This window comes from Chiloscyllium punctatum, chromosome 36 (genome assembly GCF_047496795.1).
Source record: "Chiloscyllium punctatum isolate Juve2018m chromosome 36, sChiPun1.3, whole genome shotgun sequence".
In the NCBI taxonomy this organism is placed as follows: domain Eukaryota; kingdom Metazoa; phylum Chordata; class Chondrichthyes; order Orectolobiformes; family Hemiscylliidae; genus Chiloscyllium; species Chiloscyllium punctatum.
Genome location: NC_092774.1, coordinates 14,273,959 through 14,296,326, shown reverse-complemented (window position 1 = coordinate 14,296,326; position 22,368 = coordinate 14,273,959). Strand labels below are relative to the sequence as shown.

The 22,368-nt window shown below is 50.6% G+C and overlaps 2 protein-coding genes across 3 annotated transcripts in view; one reads left to right on the top strand and one right to left on the bottom strand.

Moving 5' to 3' along the window:
• Nucleotides 1-22,368, bottom strand: part of LOC140460011 (uncharacterized) — a 209,542-nt gene that overhangs the window by 174,891 nt on the left and 12,283 nt on the right. The window contains exon 2 of the mRNA XM_072554416.1: nucleotides 15,690-16,638. Coding sequence (XP_072410517.1) covers nucleotides 15,690-16,638 — 949 coding nt within the window. The remainder of the gene's footprint in view (nucleotides 1-15,689; nucleotides 16,639-22,368) is intronic.
• LOC140460774 (uncharacterized) lies at nucleotides 2,249-6,641 on the top strand. 2 transcript variants are annotated; one of them, XM_072555452.1, is made up of 2 exons: nucleotides 2,249-2,487; nucleotides 3,430-6,641. In XM_072555452.1, the coding sequence occupies exon 2, from the start codon at nucleotides 3,839-3,841 to the stop codon at nucleotides 4,553-4,555; it is 717 nt and encodes a 238-aa protein (XP_072411553.1). In that variant the 5' UTR covers nucleotides 2,249-2,487; nucleotides 3,430-3,838; the 3' UTR covers nucleotides 4,556-6,641. The 2 variants fall into 2 exon arrangements, with proteins under 2 accessions (XP_072411553.1, XP_072411555.1); XM_072555454.1 differs by having other exon boundaries at nucleotides 2,251-2,347.

Genomic DNA, 22,368 nt, shown 5'->3' with positions numbered 1-22,368 from the left:
CCCTGTCAGATCTTGTTACGGAATTTCTTCCAAGATTTCTGTCTGCAGATCTTCCCCTTCTGATACCCTGTTAGCAAAGTTGAAACAAGTCATCACTGTCTGTACCGAATAGAAATTCTGATTATATTGTATGTGTCTGTGTGTTTAAAGGACTAACCCAGCAACATACAAACGGTATTATTGATTTAAAATACACAGGAGACGTGAGGAGGGAGGTGTCAGGACCTGGCACACTCTGAACCCTAACAGGGTGTTTCAAAATGAAGGGGATGGCCATAGAGCTGTACAGCACAGAAACAGTCCATCCCGTCCATGCTGACGACATATCTAAAATTAATCTATCCTATTTACCAGCACTTGGCCCATATTCCTCTAAAGGATGTGGAAGGCTCCTTTAGGGCCTTGGATAGAGGTGAGGGAGGAGGTGTGGGTACAGATTTTACAGTTTCTGCAGTGGCAGGGGAAAGTGCCAGAATGGTAGGGTGGGTCGTAGGGGGCTGTGGACCTGACCAGGTAGTCACGAAGGGAACGGTCTTTCCGGATTCCTGATGAAGGGCTTCTGACCGAAATGTCGATTTCGCTGCTCGTTGGATGCTGCCTGAACTGCTGTGCTCTTCCAGAACCACTAATCCAGAATCTGGTTTCCAGCATCTGCAGTTATTGTTTTTACCCCATATTCCTCTCAACCCTACCTATTCACATACCCATCCAGCTGCCTTTTAAAAATTGTATTTGTGCCAACTTCCACCACTTCCTCTAGCAGCTCATTGCACACACGCACCACCCTCTGTGTGAAAAAGTACAAATCTATGCCTTCCTCATCCCCCGTTTTACCTGTACTGATACCTTCAGGGATCTCTGAACTTGGACAGCAAGGACCCTTTGTTCCTCTGCACTCTGTAGGGATCTACTATTTATTGCTTACTTCCTTCCCTTATTAGATTTCCCAAACCTCCTGGAGATTAAATTCCACAGTTCTGCCCCATTTACGAGCTGATAGATATCAGAGTGTAGCCGGAGACCATCCTCCTCCCTATGAACAATCCCACCTTTCCAGCATTTACTCCTGGACAGAGGGGACAGCATTGTCTCCAGCTGAGCAGTGTGTTTGTTAGCTTATCAGCATGTTCAACTATATTAATCAAAAGTACCTCACGCTACCTACACAATAAACCATGATGTTAGTTCCCATTATCTCTTTAGTTGCACCCTTACAGTTTTTCCTACATTCTACTTAATGTTATTCTAATGTCACAGTTAGAGGTTTAGTGTCAGCTTTTGCAACAATGGTCTTGCATTCCAGACCCTACTTAATATTTTCCTAATGTCATGATTAGATATTTATTATCAATAGTCTCAAGAAGACTGACTCTACTAATCATTAATTAGATATTTAATGTCATGTCCCAAATATTTATTGTCCCAATCCTGTCAATCATATTTAGCAGGTGAGGCTAACTTTACTGACTGTTATCTCATCTTGCCATAGTGACCTTTCAGCCTCAACCTTACTCTGCTAATTGGTGTAAGAGCTTTCCACTATCCTTTGCAACAAACTGGCAGTGGTCTCCATGCTCTAACCCTTCCCATGCCTTCATGCTCTTTATTTTCCATACTATCTAAAAATAGACTCAGGGTTGTCGAGCACAGAAACAAACCCTTCGGTCCACACCGACCAGATGTCCTAAATTAATCGAGTGACCCATTTGCCAGCATTTGCCCCCTACCCCTCTGAATCTTTCCTATTCATATCCGCATCCAGATGCATTTTAAATAATGTAATTGTACCAGCCTCCACCACTTCCTCTGGCAGCTCATTCCATGTACATACCTCATCCTCTGTGCGAAAAGATCGCCCCTCAGGACCTCCAGAAATCTTTCCCCTCTCACCCTAAACCTATGCCCTCCAGTTCTGGTCTTGGGGTCTTGCCCCCCACAATAAGCGGAAAAAAACATACAAAAATTGAGCAGCCAGACAAAATGCAAAAGGAATAAAATATCGAGCCATAAGGGAAAAAAAATTGTGTCTCTATCTTTTTTCCCCCATTGGTATTTGGACCCTTACAATCTGTCAGTAACACCAACATCCCCGGAGAGCAGACTGGGCAAAACACTGGGCATGCTCATCGCTGTACGCGAAAAAAACGGCGCGAGACCTTCTTTTGATTGACCAATAGGCAGCATTGGAGGACTGGAAGGAGACTGGTCCTCCTGCCAATCAGAGCCAGCCCATTGTCTGAATGCGGAAGTTGGACCATGAACTTCTCAAGCTGCGAGTCCTGATCCTCTCTCTCTCTGAATAAAGATTGAGCTTTACCCAGACTGCAAATTCCTTCCTCTGTCTCAGGTCTGTGAGGACGGCACTCTCTTATCTCGCCTCCTTTTCCACTTTTTTTTAACCATTCTGTGATTCAATTGTTGACTTTCAGCAACTGAAAGGAAAGAGAGTGAATTCGGCGGGGACAGACTCCGGAAACGTTGATCCAGGTCTGTATCTCAATTGGCAAAATAGTTAGGCAGGAGTCATCAGATGGTGGAGAAGTCGATATATCAGGTGTAACCCTTCTTCAGGGCTGGGGCTGGGTGCAGAAACTGCAGATAAAAGGGGGTGGTGGAGAAGTGGGGATAGGTCGAGACAGTTAGAGGGTACGACCTGGTTGGTGAGTGGGAGGAATGAATCTGGTTGGTGGCAGGGAGGAGGTCGGGAAAGTTTTCAAAACCTACAAAAGACAACCGGGAAAGAATGGAGGGACAAACCGAACCTTTGAGGGTCAGCTTGGAGGCATCAAGGTCTCAGGACAGGGGGTGGGGATGATCCCAGCTATGGGCCACATACCAGCAAATGGGACTAGATTGATTTAGGATATCTGGTCAGTACAGTCGTGTTGGACAGAAGGGTCTGTTGCTGTGCTATATATCTCCATGACTCTGGCTTTCTACTAACTTTTGCCACATCAATAGGTTCACATTCTCTCTAATGTCGGTGTTAATGTCTTGATGTCTCATTTTGCTCCCACCTTCCTGGGGACGTTAACCATTTTGTGTCTGGTTGTTCCTCAAGAAGCTGCATTGCAGGTTAACCCTGAATTGACACTTTCTTTTTGCTTCCCAAAATCAGACCTGCTCACTCTCAGCAGGATCCCAGTGTTGTGAAAGATATTAGCTTTTCAGGTGGAGGTATCCAAAATTCAGAGAGATATCATATCATGTCTTGACATTTTTGCTTTTCTGCCCCTGTAAGATCCTGAATCAGCATCTTCAGGGGAATTAGTTATATTGGAGTGAGAACAGAAGGGAAGGGAGAGTGGGATGGTGCTTTCAATTTTGTGGAATACCAAAAGAAAAGAATATTCCACAGACAGTAGAAATGCTTGTTCAAAATTTCTACCCTGCACTGGCAGTGATGAGCTTTGTAATCTATTCTGACAGAGTTTTTGAAGATTTGAAGAGGGAAGTTTCAAAATCAACGGATGAAGGGCTTATGCCCGAAACATTGACCCTCCTGCTCCTCGGATGCTGCCTGACTCCCCTGTGCTTTTCCAGTGCCACATTTTTCGACTGACTCTCCAGCATCTCCGATCCTCACTTTGATGTCAATGTCTGACAGTCACTCAATCCACTGGGGCCAGCAAACATTTTCGACCGTGATTTCTGGGAGAGGGATCAAAGCTTTTTGGTTCCTGTCTGAGTATGTTTTCGGCATCAGTGGGACTGGACGAGAGACCCCACTGTTGCAGCGCACTGTGCGTGGAGACTGAAACAGTTATACGGCCTGGAAAAGGGATTTCACGGCAGGGAGGGGCTCTACACGTGTTTATGTGCAGCTGAAGCTGTGGCCATGGAGAAACCAGAGGAATCCCGCCCCGTGGAGAAACCGTGGAAGTGTGGTGACTGTGGGAAAGGCTTCCGTTTCCCGTCTGCCCTGGAGACTCATCGGCGCAGTCACACCGGGGAGAGGCCATTCCCCTGCACCGACTGTGGGAAGGCCTTCAGACATTCCTCCCACCTGCTGGCCCACCAGCAGGACCACACGGGGGAGAGGCCCTTCCGCTGCCTGGAGTGCGGGAAGGCCTTCGTGTTTTTCTCTGCCCTGTTGGCCCACCAGCATGTCCACACAGGAGAGAGGCCCTTCAGCTGCCCCGAGTGCGGGAAGGCCTTCAGGTATTCCTCCACCCTGTTGAGCCACCGGCGTGTCCACACAGGTAAGAGGCCCTTCAGCTGCCCCGAGTGTGGGAAGGCCTTTACCCAGGCCACCACCCTGCTGACCCACCAGTGGATCCACACCGGGGAGAGGCCGTTCACCTGCTCTCAGTGCGGGAAGGGCTTCACGTGCTCCTCCAACCTGCGGAGCCACCAGCGTATCCACACGGGGGAGAGGCCCTTCAGCTGCCCCGAGTGCGGGAAGGCCTTCAGCACATCCTCCACCCTGCTGACCCACCAACGGATCCACACCGGGGAGAGGCCATTCACCTGCTCTCAGTGCGGGAAGGCCTTCACCTACTCCTCCCACCTGCGGAAGCACCAGCGAGTTCACGTGCCATCGCAGGGGGATTGAAGGAGTGACGGCCGAGTGCCATTATCGATTGGACTATCACCCAGGTTCCGGGGACTCCTGGGTTTGAATCCGACTGTGGCAGATGGTGGAATTGGTATTTGGTCAGAAATGTGGAGTTCGGAATCTAACCATGAGACCGTTTCAGGGAGGGGCTGGTGCAGGGGAGAAAGCCCCCATCTGATTCACTCTCTCCCTTGTTAGGGAAGGGAACCACCATTGTGGGAAAGGATTCACTCAGTCGTTCCAGCTGCATCCTTTACCCGGTCTGGCCTACCCCTGACTCCAGACCCACAGCAGTCTGGTTGACTCTACACTGCCCCTTCCTGGCAAATAAGCGGGGAGACACTTACTTGGAGACAGGGTATGGGTTAAAATTGCTGAGTGAGGCAATACTTCCTTCGGGTTACAGCTGTACCAAGGATCCAATTACAAAGGGACAACTTGGTGCTGACCAACAGTAAAGACAGTGGGGTGTGTGTGGGCTTTGATCTTGAACTGTTTAAAAAGCTGCTACTTTGTCTATGCCTTTTTGCTGGGGGAATCTGAAGCTGTAACAAAGTCGGGTCACAATCAAGGTTACCTGAACTTACCGCCGGGCTCAGACTCTCATTGAAAGCTTTGAACTCCGAGAGGTTTTTGTTTTAAAGCTGCTCCTGTCTTTCAGCCTCTGCAGAGTTTCCAATGTTGTGTATCAGATGGAGCAGTGAATGAGTAGCTTGTATCATTAGAAATTGTACATCTTTCAGGTACTGTGTTGTTTCATCAGCATTGTCAAGTTTCCTGGCAGCACCAGGAGGTGGGGGCTGTGTTCAGTCGAAATGATATGGAGGGGTTGGTATTAGACTGGGGTGATAAAGTTTAAAAAATCACAATACCAGGTTATTGTTCAACAGGTTTATTTGGAAGCACTAGCTTTCTGAGTGCTGCTCCTTTATCGGGTAGCTGTGGAGCAGACACAGAACGTATATCAAAAGATCATGCAACTGATAGAATATATTGAACAAGCCTAGATTGCTGTTAAGCCTTTCATCTCTTAGAATGGGTGCAGGTTTTGGTTCATTAATGTGTCACTGCCAGAACATCTTTTAAGTCACATTCTTGAGATGACTTAAGGTTTTATGAAAAAGATAACATCTCAGCTCAGACCATGCATTAAAGGTGTGAGGTCAGAGTCTGTCTGTACCCCAATCTTGAATCAGACTGGTTCTATTTCCAAAGGAGGAATTCATAAAATATTACATGGATTGACTGCCTGGACATTGTGTGCTTTTTGACCAAAATTGAATGTATCTGCAAATATAATTCTGCCAATACAAATTCACCCCAAAGAATTGTGTGTGTGTGCATGTGAGTTTGTGCGTGAGAGTGTGTACATGCTTGGTAAAGTGTGAGTGTGATGGTGTATAAGCCTGTGAGAGTATTGAGGGGAGGAGGAACGCGTGTGTGTGTGTGTGTCGGAGCATATGTGTGAGAGGTATTAATACAAGCAAGGGGTTGCAGTTTGCTAAAACAAGGAAGGGCAGCACTTGTCCAGATAATGATAGGGCCCTGGGTCATGTTATAGAACAGACAGACATGGGGGGGGTGGTGTTCAGGTACATGGTTCTTTGGAAGTTGCATCACAGGTAGCCAGGGCAGTTAAGAAGGCATTTAGCAGCATAGCATTCATTGTTCACACCATTGAGTATCGGGGATGGGACATCATGTTGAGGTTGTATAGGATGTTGGTGAGGCCACTTGCAGAGGACTGAGTACAGTTCTGGTGGCCCTGTAAATAGGAAGAATACTATCAGAGAGGGTTTAATAAAGATTTACCAGGATGTTGTAAGGACTGGAGGGTTTGAGTTATAAGGAGAGAGGCTGGGACTTTATTCACCGGAGCACAAGAATGTAGTTTAAATGCAGAGCTTTTCTAAGAAAAATGTCAGTCTGACTCAACATTGGGACACAGACAGAATTCACACCGATTGTCTCTACTTATAAATAGAGCAACGTCTCTTTGAAATGTAGATTCATTTGGATATAACTGCGTCACTTTACATATGAAGATACCCCTTTGAATGTGCTGACATCCCTTTGAAATATAATCTTGTCCATTTAAACCTCTTTATTTGCAGATTCGTGCACTTTGTGTCTTTCACTGTGTCTTACATTTGCACACACACACACCATGGGTGCTGGGGGAAAATTAAGCACTACCGTAGTGGGGGGGGGGGGTTAAGAAAAAAAATAATAAGCAATGGATTCCAGCATAAAAAAATGCAGATATGACGCCGTTCCGTTCGATGTCGGAATATCTGTTTAAATTGAGCCGTGAGCTTTCCCAATGTAGACAGGGCTCCTCGAAACGTGGCAGTGTCCCCGCCCCCCGCAGCTGCAGAGTGAGACAGGAGAGTTTGTTTTTGTGAATGAACAGTTGGAGCGCGAGGTGGCTGTGATTTGGTGACGGTGAGGCTCCACGGCCCCGCCCATCCCCTCGGCCCCGCCCATCCTCCCGGCCCCGCCCATCCCCCCACCCCGGGCCCCGCCCATCCCCCACCCCGGCCCCGCCCATCTCCCACGTGCAGACGTCACGCGGGGGTGAAGGCGGTTGGGAGGAGAAGTCGCTCGAGCGAGGAAGCGGCGGGAGGGCGGCCGTTAGGAAAATGGCGCCGTGCGGGGGGCGAAGGAGGGGGGGGGGAGGAGGGGCCCGGGGGGAGGAGGGGAGGGGCCCGGGGGGGGAGGGGCCCGGGGGGAGGAGCCCGAGGGGGGGGGCCCGGGGAGGGGGTGGGGGGGACGGGGGGAGGGGGTGGGGGGGACGGGGGGAGGGGGTGGGGGGGACGGGGGGAGGGGGTGGGGGGGACGGGGGGAGGGAGGGGGGGGCCCGGGGGGGGGGGAGGGGAGAGAGAGGGACTGGGCCCGGGGGGGGGAGGGACTGGGCCCGGGGGGGGGGGGGCGGGGGGGAGGAGGGACTGGGCCGGGGCGGGGAGAGGGAGGGACTGGGCGCGGGGGGGGGAGGGACTGGGAGGGGGGGGGGAGGGACTGGGAGGGGAGGGGGGGGGACTGGGCCCGGGGGTGGGGGGGGGGAGGGAGGGAGGGAAAGGGATTGGGACTGGAACCACTGAGAGCAGGTGAAGGGCCTCTCCCCCGTGTGGATCCGCTGGTGGGCCTGCAGGTTGGAGGAATGTCTGAAGTCCTTTCCGCAGTCGGTGCAGAGGAATGGCTTCTCCCCGGTGTAACTGCGCCGATGTGTCTCCAGGGCAGACGGGAAATGGTAGCCTTTCCCACAGTCACCACACTTCCACGGTTCCTCCACAGGGCGGGATTCCTCTGGTTTCTCCATGGCCACAGCTTCAGCTGCACACAAACACGTGTGGAGCCCCTCCCTGCCGTGAAGTCCCCTTCCCAGGCCGTATAACTGTTTCAGGCTCCACACACAGTTCGCTGCAATAGTGGGGTCTCTCGTCCAGTCCCACTGATGCTGAAAACGTCCTCAAACAGGAACCAAAAAGTGTGGATCCCTATCACAGAAATCACAGTCAAAAATCGTTGGGGTCCCGATGGATTGAGAGACTGTCAGACATTGACATCAAAGTGAGGACTGCAGACACTGGAGAGTCAGAGTCAGAAAGTGTGGCGCTGGAAAAGCACAGCAGGTCAGGCAGCATCCGAGGAGCAGAAGAGTCAATGTTTCGGGAATAAGCCCTTCATCCGATGATTTTGAAACTTCAGTCTTCAGATTTTCAAATACTCGGCAAAAAGAAATTACAAAAGTCATCACTATCAGTGCAGGGTAGAAATTCAGAACAAGCAATTCTACTTTCTGTGGAATATTCTTTTGTTGTTCCACAAAACTGAAAGTACCATCCCACTCTCCCTTCCCCTCTGTTCTCACTCCACTCTAACTAATTCTCCTGAAGGTGCTGATTCAGGATCTTACAGGGGCAGAAAAAGCAAAAACATCAAGACTGACATCTCTCTGAATTTTGGATACCTCCACCTGAAAGTTACTATCTTTCACAACACTGGGATCCTGCTGAGAGTGAGCAGGTCTGATTTTGGGAAGCATAAAAAAAGTGTGTCAATTCAGGGTGAACCTGCAATGCAGCTTCTTGAGGAAGGACCAGACACAAAATGGTTAATGACCCCGAGAAGGTGGAGCAAAATGAGACATCAAGGCATTAACACTGACACACTTCAGTCAAACTCTTCTGCTCCCAGTCAGGGCAAAACATGCTCTGAAAGTTCAGCCTTCACAACCACACTTCTGCTTTCACTGAAGACAATTAGAGTCACACAGCACGGAAACAGACCCTTTGGCCCAACCTGCCCAGATATCCTAAATTAATCTAGTCACGTTTGCCATCACTTGGCCCCTATATGGGCCGGGTGCTGACAGCTGGGATGAAATTGGGTTGGCTCTCTTGTCAGCAAGGACGAGTTGGACCGAAGGGTCTGTTTCTGTGCTGTACATCTCTATGACTCCAGTCACATTTGTAGGTAATATTAACGGAGAACTCTGTTCCCAGCTTTGTATTTGTCGGCAACTGCATGGTACTTATCATCCTCAGGCGGCCGGCCTTGTTGAATGTTTTAACCAGACTCACGACTAAACTTGCCAAATTAATGGCAGAGTCTGGCCCCTCCTGGTTATGTTAATCCCTGTGGCCTTATTCCAGATGCGATCCATGTCTGCGGGCAAGACACGACTGTCTCCAGCTGAGAGTCTCTCTGGTCACCCCCTCCGTACCCCTTGGAAGGATTCGGCTCCCTTCTCAGTCCACGTCCACCACGTGACCGAAGCAATGATTGGTTATGTTCTTGCTCTAATGAATGTTATGCGTGCCTTTTACTCCCAGGAGCGTGCGGCCTACAGCGATGTTCCCTCCCTTTCAGCCTCGTCACGGGTAGACCCTGGTTCGTTGGTGCTCGTCAAGAAATGGACTGGCAAAGGTCTCCAACCTCATTGGGATGGCCCCTTCCAGTTTTTACTTCCCACCCCTATGTCGGCCAAAGTTGCTGGGCGCTCAGCTTGGGTCCAACGGCACCATTGTAAATTGATTGACCGCACCAATCAAAAGGGGGAAAGACGAGGAGAGAATCCTGGAATCTGAACAAAAGGAGTTGACCCTGTCCATTTGGGTTTTTGAATTTTGCTGTTGTTCTAATGTTAATCTTATTACAGATACTTGAACTAAGAGGAGGGACATGTGGGGGATCACTTATCTCCTCACCTTTCTGATCACGGACAACATCCTGATGGGGAAAGCCACTAAGTATGGATGGGAACAACTCCGAGACACCCGCACCAATCAACCAAACCGCCCCGTGGCCCAACATTTCAACTCCCCCTCCCACTCTGCCGAGGACATGGAGGTCCTGGGCCTCCTTCACCGCCGCTCCCTCACCACCAGACGCCTGGAGGAAGAACGCCTCATCTTCCGCTTCGGAACACTTCAACCCCAGGGCATCAAATGTGGACTTCAACAGCTTCCTCATTTCCCCTTCCCCCACCTCATCCTAGTTTCAAACTTCCAGCTCAGTAACTGTCTCCTTGACTTGTCCGGACTTGTCCGACCTGCCTATCTCCTTTTCCACCTCTCCACTCCACCCTCTCCTCCTTGACCGATCACCTTCATCTCCTCCCCCACTCACCCACTGCGGGGGGGGGGGGGAGGGATGGGTATGGGTGGGATACTGTTCAGAGGGCCAGAGTGAAATAGATGGGCTGAATGGCCTGCTTCCACCTTGTTGGAATTCGATGACCCTCCCCACAAAGGAGCATTTTATCTGCATCTATCCTGTCAAGCCCCTTTCAGAAATCTACTGGTTTCGATAAAGGTATACAGCACAGAAACAGACACTTCGGTCCAATTTGTCCATGTTGACCAGGATTCCAATCTAAACCAGTCCCACTTGCCTGCATTTGGCCCATATCCCTCTAAACCTTTCTACTCATGTATCCATCCGAATGCTGTTTCAATGTTGTCACTGTACCTGCATCTACCACATCCTCAGCAAGTTCATTCCACATGCAATTCACCCTCTTTCAAAATATTGCCCCGCCGGTTTCTTTTAAATCTCTCTCCTTATATTTAAATAAAAATGCCCCCTCCGCCCTAGTTTTGAGTTCCCCAGCGCTGGATTGTTCTATGTTCTAAACTTAGTGCAGGAGGCTGAAAGAAATGAGCAGCTTTAAAACAAAAACCTCTCGGAGCTGAAAGCTCTCAATGAGAGTCTGAGCCCGGCGGTAAGTTCAGGTAACCTTTATTGCAAACCAACTTTGTTACAGCTTCAGATCCCCCCAGCAAAAAGGCAGAGAAAAAGCAGTTGCTTTTTGAACCCCACACCTCCCCTCCCCCTCACCCCCCCCCACCCTGTCTTTACTATTGGGTAAAAACAATGACTGCAGATGCTGGAAACCAGATTCTGGATTAGTGGTGCTGGAAGAGCTCAGCAGTTCAGGCAGCATCCAAGTAGCTTCGAAATCGACGTTTCGGGCAAAAGCCCTTCATCAGGAATAAAGGCAGAGAGCCTGAAGCATGGAGAGACTAGTGAGAGGAGGGTGGGGGAGTGGAGAAAGTAGCATAGAGTACAATAGGCGAGTGGGGGAGGGGATGAAGGTGATAGGTCAAGGCGGAGGGTGGAGTGGATAGGTGGAAAAAAAAATAGAAAGTTAGGACAAGTCAGGGGGACAGTGCTGAGCTGGAAGTTTGGAACTAGGGTGAGATGGGGAAAGAGGAAATGAGGAAACTGTTGAAGTCCACATCGATGCCTTGGGGTTGAATGGTTCAGAGGCGGAAGATGAGGTGTTCTTCCTCCAGGCGTCTGGTGGCGAGGGAGCGGCGGTTGAAATGTTGGGCCACGGGGCGGTGTGGTTGATTGGTGCAGGTGTCCTGGAGATGTTCCCTAAAGCGCTCTGGTTGGAGGCACCCAGTCTTCCTAATGTAGAGGAGACCGCATCGGGAGCAACGGATACAATAAAATGATATTGGTGGATGTGCAGGTAAAACTTTGATGGATGTGGAAGGCTCCTTTGGGGCCTTGGACGGAGGTGAGGGAAGAGGTGTGGGCGCAGGTTTTGCAATTCCTGCGGTGGCAGGGGAAGGTGCCAGGATGGGAGGGTGAGTTGTGGGGGGGCGTGGACCTAACCAAGTAGATACGGAAGGCGGAAAAGGGGTGGGATGGAAATATATCCCTGGTGGTGGGGTCTTTTTGGAGGTGGCGGAAATGTCGGCAGACGATTTGGTTTATGCGAAGGTTGGTAGGGTGGAAGGTGAGCACCAGGGGCGTTCTGTCCTTGTTACGGTTGGAGGGGTGGGGTCTGAGGGCAGGAGTGCGGGATGTGGACGAGATGCGTTGGAGGGCACCTTTAACCACGTGGGAAGGGAAATTGCGGTCTCTAAAGAAGGGGGGCATCTGGTGTGTTCTCTGGTGGAACTGGTCCTCCTGGGAGCAGATCCAGCGGAGGCGGAAGAATTGGGAATACGGGATGGCATTTTTGCAAGAGGTAGTGTGGGAAGAGGTGTAATCCAGGTAGCTGTGGGAGTCGGTGGGTTTGTAGAAAATGTCGGTGTCAAGTCGGTCATCATTAATGGAGATGGAGAGGTCGAGGAAGGGGAGGGACGTGTCAGAGATGGTCCAGTTAACTTTAAGGTCATGGTGGAATGTGTTGGTGAAGTTGATGAATTACTCAACCTCCTCGCGGGAGCACGAGGTGGTGCCAATGCAGTCATCAATGTAGCGGAAGAAGAGGTGGGGAGTGGTGCCGGTGTAATTACAGAAGATCAACTGTTCTACGTAGCCAACAAAGAGACAAACATAGCTGGGGCCCATACATGTGCCCATGGGCTACCCCTTTGGTCTGGAGGAAGTGGGAGGATTCGAAGGAGAAATTGTTAAGGGTGAGGACCAGTTCAGCCAAACGAATGAGAGGGTCGGTGGAAGGGTACTGTTGGGGACGTCTGGAGAGGAAAAAACGGAGGGCTTGGAGGCCCTGGACATTGCGGATGGAGGTGTAGAGGGATTGGATATCCATGGTGAAGATAAGGCGTTGGGGGCCGGGGAAACGGAAGTCTTGGAGGAGGTGGAGGGCGTGGGTGCTGTCTCAAACAGACGTGGGGAGTTCTTGGACTCGGGGGATAGGACAGTGTATAGGTAGGTAGAGATGAGTTCAGTGGGGCAGGAGCATGCTGAGACAATGGGTCAGCCAGGATGGCCAGGCTTGTGGATCTTGGGAAGGAAGTTGAACCAGGCAGTGCGGGGTTCCCGGACTATGAGGTTGGAAGCTGTGGGTGGGAGATCTCCTGAGGTGATGAGGTTCTGTATGGTCTGGGAGATGATGGGTTGGTGATGGGGGTTGGGTCATGGTCGAGGGGGCAGTAGGAAGAGGTGTCTTCGAGTTGGCGTTTGGCTTCAGCGGCGTAGAGGTCAGTGCGCCAGACTACCACTGCGCCCCCTTTATCCGCTGGCTTGATGGTGAGGTCGGGATTGGAGCAGAGGGATTGGAGGGCTGCGCGTTGTGAGGGTGAGAGGTTGGAGTGGGGGAGGGGGGGAGGTAGACAGGTTGAGGTGGTTAATGTCCCGGCGGCAGTTGGAAATGAAGAGGTCGAGGGCAGGTAATAGGCCAGCGCGGGGTGTCCAGGTGGATGCAGTGTGTTGGAGGTGGGCGAAGGGGTCCTCGGAAGGTGGGCGGGAGTCCAGATTGTGAAAGTAAGCTCGGAGGCGGAGGAAGTGTTCGACATCACGGCGTGTATTAAATTCATTGATGCGTGGACGGAGGGGGATGAAGATGAGTCCTTTGCTGAGGACTAATCGTTCGTCCTCAGTGAGGGGGAGGTCTGGGGGGGATGGTGAAAACGCGGCAGGGCTGGGATCTGGGATCTGGTGTGGGTGTGGAGCTGGGAGTGGGGGCGGAGCCGGTAACTGGAGTGGGTGTGATGGTGGGGGGGAATGGGGGGGTGGAGTCATGAGCTGGGGTGGTGTTCCCCTCAGGGTTCTGTCGGCCAGGAATGGTGACAGTGGGATCTGTGGGGGGCATGTCAGCAGAATGCAGGTGAGTGGCGTTGGTGGGGGCGGAAGTGGGGGTGACCACAGCAGTAGAGGTGGCGGAAGTCACTGAGCGTGTGACATCAGCGATGATGTGAGGGGCAGAAATGATGTCACATGTGATGCATGAGGAATTGTGAGGGGCGGAAGTGGCTGTGGGAGTAGCCATGATGGGGGCGGAAGTGACATCAATCAGTGTGGGGGCGGCAGCTGCACCAGCCGCATGGCTAATGGCGTCCGAGCAATTTCAGAGGCCGGGGGAATCTTCTGGAATGTTTGAGGAGCGCTGGTTATGGAGGTGGGTGGATAAAAGTTTGTTGTACTTACAGTTTTTGATGTTTAAGATGGAGTTGAAATACTGTTTGTTGAGAGTATGAATTCTCCTGAGGATGTAGTACAGAGTGGGTCCTTTGTAATTCTGAGAGAGTGTGGCCCTCAGCTGAGGCAGGGCTGACTGTAGAGAGGTTAGGTGCCGGCGCATTGCTGCAAGCGTGGAGCGGAGGATCTTGAAGGAGAACCGTTCCTGGTGTTTTTTGAATCTGTAGTCTGTACTGTTTGTCCTGTTCGGATCCGAACTGTGCTGGTTTAAAGGTGGTCTGGAGTCCGTGTGGGATGAGTTGGTTACGGAGGCAGGCACTGAGGAAGCGAATGGGGCTGTGGTGGCGAGTCTGTTTCAGGACATGGTTGAAGAGCATCAGGGCAGAGGAAATGACCTGGGCGGCACCGTGGGCGGCACGGTGGCAGTGGGCAGCATGGTGGCACAGTGGTTAGCACTGCTGCCTCACAGCGCCAGAGACCCGGGTTCAATTCCCGCCTCAGGCGACTGACTGTGTGGAGTTTGCACGTTCTCCCCGTGTCTGCGTGGGTTTCCTCCGGGTGCTCCGGTTTCCTCCCACAGTCCAAAAGATGTGCAGGTCAGGTGAATTGGCCATGCTAAATTGCCTGTAGTGTTAGGTAAGGGGTAAATGTAGGGGTATGGGTGGGTTACGCTTCGGCGGGGCGGTGTGGACTTGTTGGGCCGAAGGGCCTGTTTCCACACTGTAAAGTAATCTAAAAAACCTGGGAGTTGCAGTGGGAGAGGGACTCCCTGAGATTCTTGTAGACAGAGGAGGAAAACTTCTTCAAGGCAGGCATCCTTGCAAGAGGGTTCGCTGGCGGGTTAAAATCAACGAGGTAAAAACAAGGACTGCAGATGCTGGAGACCAGATTCTAGAATCACACAACTCCAGGTTGTAGTCCAACAGGCTTCTTTGGAAGCAGTAACTTTTGGAGTGCTGCCTCATCATCAGGTGGTTGTGGAGGATAAGATCCTGAGACACAATTTAGAGCAAAACATTCCAGCGTCCTGCCACTGAAATGGTCTATTCAACAAACCTGGATTGTTAAGTCTTCCACCTTTTCAAATAGGTTGCAGGTCTCATTACAATGTGAATCCCAGAACTTCTTGTTGTCACCTTCTCGAGATAACAAGGTTTGATAGCAAAAGCTCACATCTCAGCTCAGACAATGCATTAAAGGTGTGAGGTCAGAGTCTGCCTGCATCCCAATCTTGAGTCAGACTGGTTCTGTTTCCAAAGTCAAAGTTACAAGCTATTACATGTATTGACTGCCTGCACACACCACACCTCCCCTGTCCCACCGCCCCCCCCTCACTGTCTTCACTATTAGCCAGCACCAAGTTGTCCCTTTGTAATTGGATCCTTGGTACATCCGTAACCCGGAGGAAGTATTGCCTCACTCAGCAATTTTAACCCGTACCCCGTCTCCAAGTAAGTGTCTCCCTGCTCATTTGTCAGGAAGGGGCAATGTAGAGTCAACCAGACTGCTGTGGGTCTGGAGTCAGGTGTAAGCCAGACCGGGTAAAGGATGCAGCTGGAACGGCTGAGTGAATCCTTTCCCACAATGGCGGTTCCCTTCCCTAACAAGGGAGAGTGGGAAATCAGATGGGGGCTTTCTCCCCCCACCGACCTCCCCCTCCCTGAAACGGTCTCACCGTTAGATTCCGAACTCCACATTTCTGACCGAATACCAATTCTGACATCTGTCGGGGCGGGATTTGAACCCGGGAGTCCCCGGAAACAGGTCGACAGTCCAACTGATATGGTCACTCGGCCGTCACTCCTTCAATGCCCCTGCGATGGCACTGAACTCGCTGGTGCTTCCACAGGTGGGAGGAGTAGGTGAAGCCCTTCCCGCACTGAGAGCAGGTGAATGGTCTCTCCCCCGTGTGGATCCGCTGGTGTCTCAGCAGGGAGGAGACCTGGGTAAAGGCCTTCCCACATTCGGGGCAGCTGAAGGGTCTCTCCCCCGTGTGGATACGCTGGTGGGTCAGCAGGTTGGAGGAACTGCTGAAGGCCTTCCCGCACTTGGGGCAGCTGAACGGCCTCTCCCCCGTGTGGATACGCTGGTGGGTCAGCAGGTGGGAGGAACTGCTGAAGGCCTTCCCACACTCGGGGCAGCTGAAGGGTCTCTCCCCCGTGTGGACGCGTCGGTGGATCAGCAGGTTGGAGGAACTGATGAAGCCCTTCCCGCACTGAGAGCAGGTGAACGGCCTCTCCCCGGTGTGGACCCACTGGTGGGTCAGCAGGGAGGAGACCTGGGTAAAGGCCTTCCCACACTCGGGGCAGCTGAAGGGTCTCTCCCCCGTGTGGATACGCTGGTGGGTCAGCATGTGGGAGGAACTGCTGAAGGCCTTCCCGCACTTGGGGCAGCTGAAGGGTCTCTCCCCCGTGTGGATACGCTGGTGGGTCAGCAGGGTGGAGGAACTGCTGAAGGCCTTCCCGCACTCGGGGCAGCTGAAGGGTCTCTCTCCCGTGTGGATACGCTGGTGGATCAGCAGGGTGGAGGAGCAGGTGAAGCCCTTCCCGCACTGAGAGCAGGTGAACGGTCTCTCCCCCGTGTGGACTCGCTGGTGGATCAGCAGGTGGGAGGTATACCTGAAGCCCTTCCCGCACTGAGAGCAGGTGAATGGCCTCTCTCCCGTGTGGATCCGCTGGTGGGCCTGCAGGTTAGAGGAATGTCTGAAGGCCTTTCCGCAGTCGGTGCAGGGGAATGGCCTCTCCCCGGTGTAACTGCGCCGATGAGTCTCCAGGGCAGACGGGAAACGGAAGCCTTTCCCACAGTCACCACACTTCCACGGTTCCTCCACAGGGCGGGATTCCTCTGCTTTCTCCATGGCCACAGCTTCAGCTGCACACAAACACGTGTAGAGCCCCTCCCTGCCGTGAAGTCCCCTTCTCAGGCCGTATAACTGTTTCGGACTCCACACACAGTTCACTGCAACAGTGGGGTCTCTCGTCCAGTCCCACTGATGCTGAAAACGTCCTCAAACAGGAACCAAAAAGTGTAGATCCCTCTCACAGAAATCACAGTCAAAAATCGTTGCGGTCCCGATGGATTCAGAGACTGTCAGACAATGACATCAAAGTGAGGACTGCAGACACTGGAGAGTCAGACAAAAAATGTGGCGCTGGAAAAGCACAGCAGGTCAGGCAGCATCCGAGGAACAGGAGAGTCAATGTTTCGGGAATAAGCCCTTCATCCGTTGATTTTGAAACTTCAAGTCGTCAGATTTTCATATACTCTGCAAAAAGAGATTACAAAAGTCATCACTATCAGTACAGGGTAGAAATTCAGAACAAGCAATTCTACTTTCTGTGGAATATTCTTTTGTTGTTCCACAAAATTGAAAGCACCATCCCACTCTCCCTTCCCCTCTGTTCTCACTCCACTCTAACTAATTCTCCTGAAGGTGCTGATTCAGGATCTTACAGGGGCAGAAAAAGCAAAAACATCAAGACTGACATCTCTCTGAATTTTGGATACCTCCACCTGAAAGTTAATATCTTTCACAACACTGGGATCCTGCTGAGAGTGAGCAGGTCTGATTTTGGGAAGCATAAAAAAAGTGTCAATTCAGGGTGAACCTGCAATGCAGCTTCTTGAGGAAGGACCAGAGACAAAATGGTTAATGACCCCGGGAAGGTGGGAGCAAAATGAGACATCAAGCCATTAACACCGACACACTTCAGTCAAACCCTTCTGCTCCCAGTCAGGGCAAAACATGCTCTGAAAGTCCAGCCTTCACAACCATACTTCTGCTTTCACTGAAGACAATTAGAGTCACACAGCACGAAAACAGACCCTTTGGTCCAACCTGCCCAGATATCCTAAATTAATCTAGTCATGTTTGCCATCACTTGGCCCCTATATGGGCTGGGTGCTGACAGCTGGGACTAAATTGGGTTGGCTCTTTTGTCAGCAAGGACGGAGTTGGACCGAAGGGTCTGTTTCTGTGCTGTACATCTCTATGACTCCAGTCACATTTGCCATCACTTGGCCCTGACCCATCATATTCATATGCCCATCCAAGAGCCTTTTAACTTGTCATCGTACCAGCACCCACCACTTCCTCTGGCAGCTCACTCCATCGCTCAAGTGACTCCATGTTGAAAGCGTCTGGTCTGGTGCACCAGATGACACCAGGATAATCTCAGATCATTTTCAGATCGCATCGATACTCAGTCAGTGACTTTCCCGATCAGGATGTTGTACGTGATCAAACAGGTCAGTGGGTAGGCGATCCCCCACCTCTTAGTTCAAGTATCTCTACGAGAACTCCCTTGCTGGAGGGTCCCTTGGAGACACTTCAACTGGACTTCATTGAGTTGGAGAAATGAGTTGAGTTGCTATAAATATGTTTTGCTTATTGTTGATGTCTTTTCGAAGTGGATTGAAGCCTACCCTCCTCCTAACACTACTGCTGAGAGTGTGGTGAAGAGTTTGTTTAAGGAAATAATTCCCCGCTTCAGTATACCTGCGTGCATTAGCTCAGACAATGGACCACACTTTGTGGGTAATATTAACGGAGAACTCTGTTCCCAGCTTTGTATTTGTCGGCAACTGCATGGTATTTATCATCCTCAGGTGACCGGCCTTGTTGAATGTTTTAACCAGACATAAGACTAAACTTGCCAAATTAATGGCAGAGTCTGGCCCCTCCTGGTTATGCTAATCCCTGTGGCCTTATTCCAGATGTGATCCATGTCTGCGGGCAAGACACGACTGTCTCCAGCTGAGAGTCTCTCTGGTCACCCCCTCCGTACCCCTTGGAACGATTTGGCTCCCTTCTCAGTCCACGTCCACCACATGACCGAAGCAATGATTGGTTATGTTCTTGCTCTATCTAATGTTATGTGTGCCGTTCACTCCCAGGAGCGTGTGACCTACGGCGATGTTCCCTCCCTTTCAGCCTCGTCACAGGTAGACCTTGGTTTGTTGGTGCTCGTTGAGAACTGGACTGGCAAAGGTCTTCAACCTCGTTGAAATGGCCCCTTGCAGGTTTTACTTCCCACCCCTACAACGGTCACAGTCGCTGGGCGCTCAGCTTGGGTCCAACTGCACCATTGTAAATTGATTGACCGCACCAATCAAAAGGTGTAGAAGAGGAGGAGAGAATCCTGAAATCTGAACAAAAGGAGTGGACCCTGTCCAGTTGGGCTTTTGAATCCTGCTGTTGTTCTAATGTTAATCTTATTACAGATACTTGAACTAAGAGGAGGGACATGTGGGGGATCGCTTATCTCCTCCCTTTCTGATTACGTACAACATCCTGATGGGGAAAGGCTCTAAGTATGGATGGGACCGGGAATGATCAGAGGTTATCACCACCCATACTGAGGAGATGTCGTCCAGTGCACCGGACCAGACCCCTTTGACGTGTGGAACGTGATGAAGATTGATTATTGTAATGGACTCTTCCATCAGAAAGACCAGATGGTCCATCTGGACAGTAGAAATCAGGGGGAGTTACCATGGCGTTACCGAACCTGTCTTTTTGATTTTATCTGCAGACGCAAGCCTAGTGAGGATAAAAATGATCAACCCCATCATTATGGTAAATATTTTAAGGACGCCCAGGAACACCATCCCTTTTTGTAGGACGGGCCGACTCGAGAAAAGGGAAGCCTGATAGGGGAAACTCCTCAATCCACAAGGAACTTATTTATACAGGCCCACAGAACGCTCTACACCCCAGAGGCAGTAGTATGTTACTCCTCTCTATCGGGAGATGACTTACTTGCCCCGTCCCCAGTCCCCGATTCCATTCTATTTGTCAGATTTCCTACTGCCGACCCTGCGAAGAGGAATATCACTTTCCAATACCTCCGGTCTGTGTATACAAACAGCTGGTGTAACACTGCCTGAGGTACAGCAGGCCTTATGTGGCACATGGACCTGGAACGGAACCCTTCCCTTGTGCATTTATAGGCCTTTTCTCTTTTCAGAACCTGATACTGTCACCAAGACCATGTACAATAGAGCTAAGGGAGAGCCCAATGGGAACAGCATTCTGAGGACCATTGTCTCCCATACACTGCGAGTGCTCAAGTCACTTGACCCATTTTGTACAGTGCTAAAGCGACTCCTCTTGCAAAACGTTGACCCTCTACTCCTGTAGATCTGACCAGACCCCCTGCTGTAACATTTCAGTAACCTATTTTGACAAACTCTCCCTAATATACACCAAACCAGACTATTATTTCTTCAGCTAAGGTAAAGCTACCAATTTCCTTGTCCTGGATGGCAAAGATGTCTCTCATAAGGTCACCATCGGAGCCCTTGTTCCCACAACAGTACCTTGTCCTGGCCAGTGGACAAGTCGATGGAACCTCCATCTGAGGAGGATGCAGCGATCGGTCTCAGCCAACCTTGCTCCAACTGGAAGGATCCCAAGGGACTGGGTGACAATAGAGGACACGCGACAGGCTGGGGAATCCAGAGTACCCTGAGGTTGGAAGGATCGGCAGGGTTGACAAGTCAACAGAACTGCAATTCCCTCTTTTGTGGCCTGACCATTTGAGGAAATAAGAGTAAAGAGGCTCTGGAACAGAGTAAACTGGGATTATCAGACCTGTGTCTTTACTCTATGCAGAATCGGTATGCCTTAGACTATATACTCGCCCGGGAGGGTGAGGTCTGCACCATTGTCCAAGATAAATGCACTATGGGCATTCCCGATCTCACTGGCAATATTACTAAGATTCAAGAAGAGATCCAGGTATTCCGTGACAGAATGACTGAAGGGACCAGTTGGGGAAACTGCAGATCGGGCCGATGGTACAATTGGCTCATCGGTTTAGCAATGTCTGTTTGTCGGTATTGGTATTGTTAGCTATTTAATTGCTAGGCTTATGAGGTCCCTTAGTGATATAGATTTGCCCCAGAAGATGTTCCTTTCGCGATCTGATGGCTCACCCACATGTGTCGATGGCGATGATAAATATGACCAGATGAGCTGTGAAGATGGTGGTGCCTCTCTACAGGATGTTGACGGCTGGACCACCTTGAAGGGCATTCGTTTGGACTAGCCTTCTCTTTCAGTGATCGCGGTGCAATCAAAGGGAGGAATGAGGGTGTGGGCATCTGGGTGATAAAGTCAAGAGCCTTAAAATTTGTCTTTAAACATTCAGACTAAAATGTAATGCTGAATTATTGCATACATTTACTGCACTAGAAAATAAACGGGCAGGAAGGCTCAGAATGAGGAGAGAACTTAAAGATAGGGACACCTGGGCTCACCAAGTGATAACAGGATGCTGTAAGGCAATGAAGAACGTTTGCCTCAGCATCGGTGAATCTGTGTGAACAGGACACCAAGTGATAACATTCACAGCCGTTCCCTTGTGAGACCATTTTAGTGCTGAGACTGTTGAATCCTGTAGAAAATTAACTCTTAGTGCTTATCTGCAATGGATTGAAATGAATTGCATTTTGGGACTTTATGATGATATTGAGTATCCATTACTGGTTATTAAATACAAACTCTGTAAAAGGAAATATTGATAAAGCTTTACCTTACTTGCTGCAGGCGAGGCTCCAGCGGAGGAAACAGGCCGCGGGCACACTTCCGGCTTCGGGATGGCCACGCCCACTGGTCCAGGTACTAGTCCCGCCCCCTCCTCCGCCCAGGGGACACGTCGACCCCGCCCCTTCCGAACGCAGCTCGTAAACCCCGCCCCTTCCAGGATTGACTCGTAAACCCCGCCCCTTCGGAACAAAGGAGAGTCAGTCGAAAAATGTGGCGCTGGAAAAGCACAGGGGAGTCAGGGAGCATCCGAGGAACAGGAGAGTCAATGTTTCAGGAATAAGCCCTTCATCCGTTGATTTTGAAACTTCAGTCTTCAGATTTTCATATACTCTGCAAAAAGAGATTACAAAAGTCATCACTATCAGTACAGGGTAGAAATTCAGAACAAGCAATTCTACTTTCTGTGGAATATTCTTTTCTTTTGTTGTTCCACAAAATTGAAAGCACCATCCCACTCTCCCTTCCCCTCTGTTCTCACTCCGCTCTGACTAATTCCCCTGAAGGTGCTGATTCAGGATCTTACAGGGGCAGAAAAAGCAAAAACATCAAGACTGACATCTCTCTGAATTTTGGATACCTCCACCTGAAAGTTAATATCTTTCACAACACTGGGATCCTGCTGAGAGTGAGCAGGTCTGATTTTGGGAAGCAAAAAAAAAAGTGTCAATTCAGGGTGAACCTGCAATGCAGCTTCTTGAGGAAGGACCAGACACAAAATGGTTAATGACCCCGGGAAGGTGGAAGCAAAATGAGAACATCAAGGCATTAACACCGACATTAGAGAGAAAGTGAACCTATTGACGTGGCAAAAGTTAGTAGAAAGCCAGAGTCATGGAGATATATAGCACAGCAACAGACCCTTCTGTCCAACACGACTGTACTGACCAGATATCCTAAATCAATCTAGTCCCATTTG

Coding starts and splice junctions, on each gene's coding strand:
- LOC140460774 (XM_072555452.1), top strand. CDS start 3,839: ATGGAGAAACCAGAGGAATCCCGCCCCGTGGAGAAACCGTGGAAGTGT.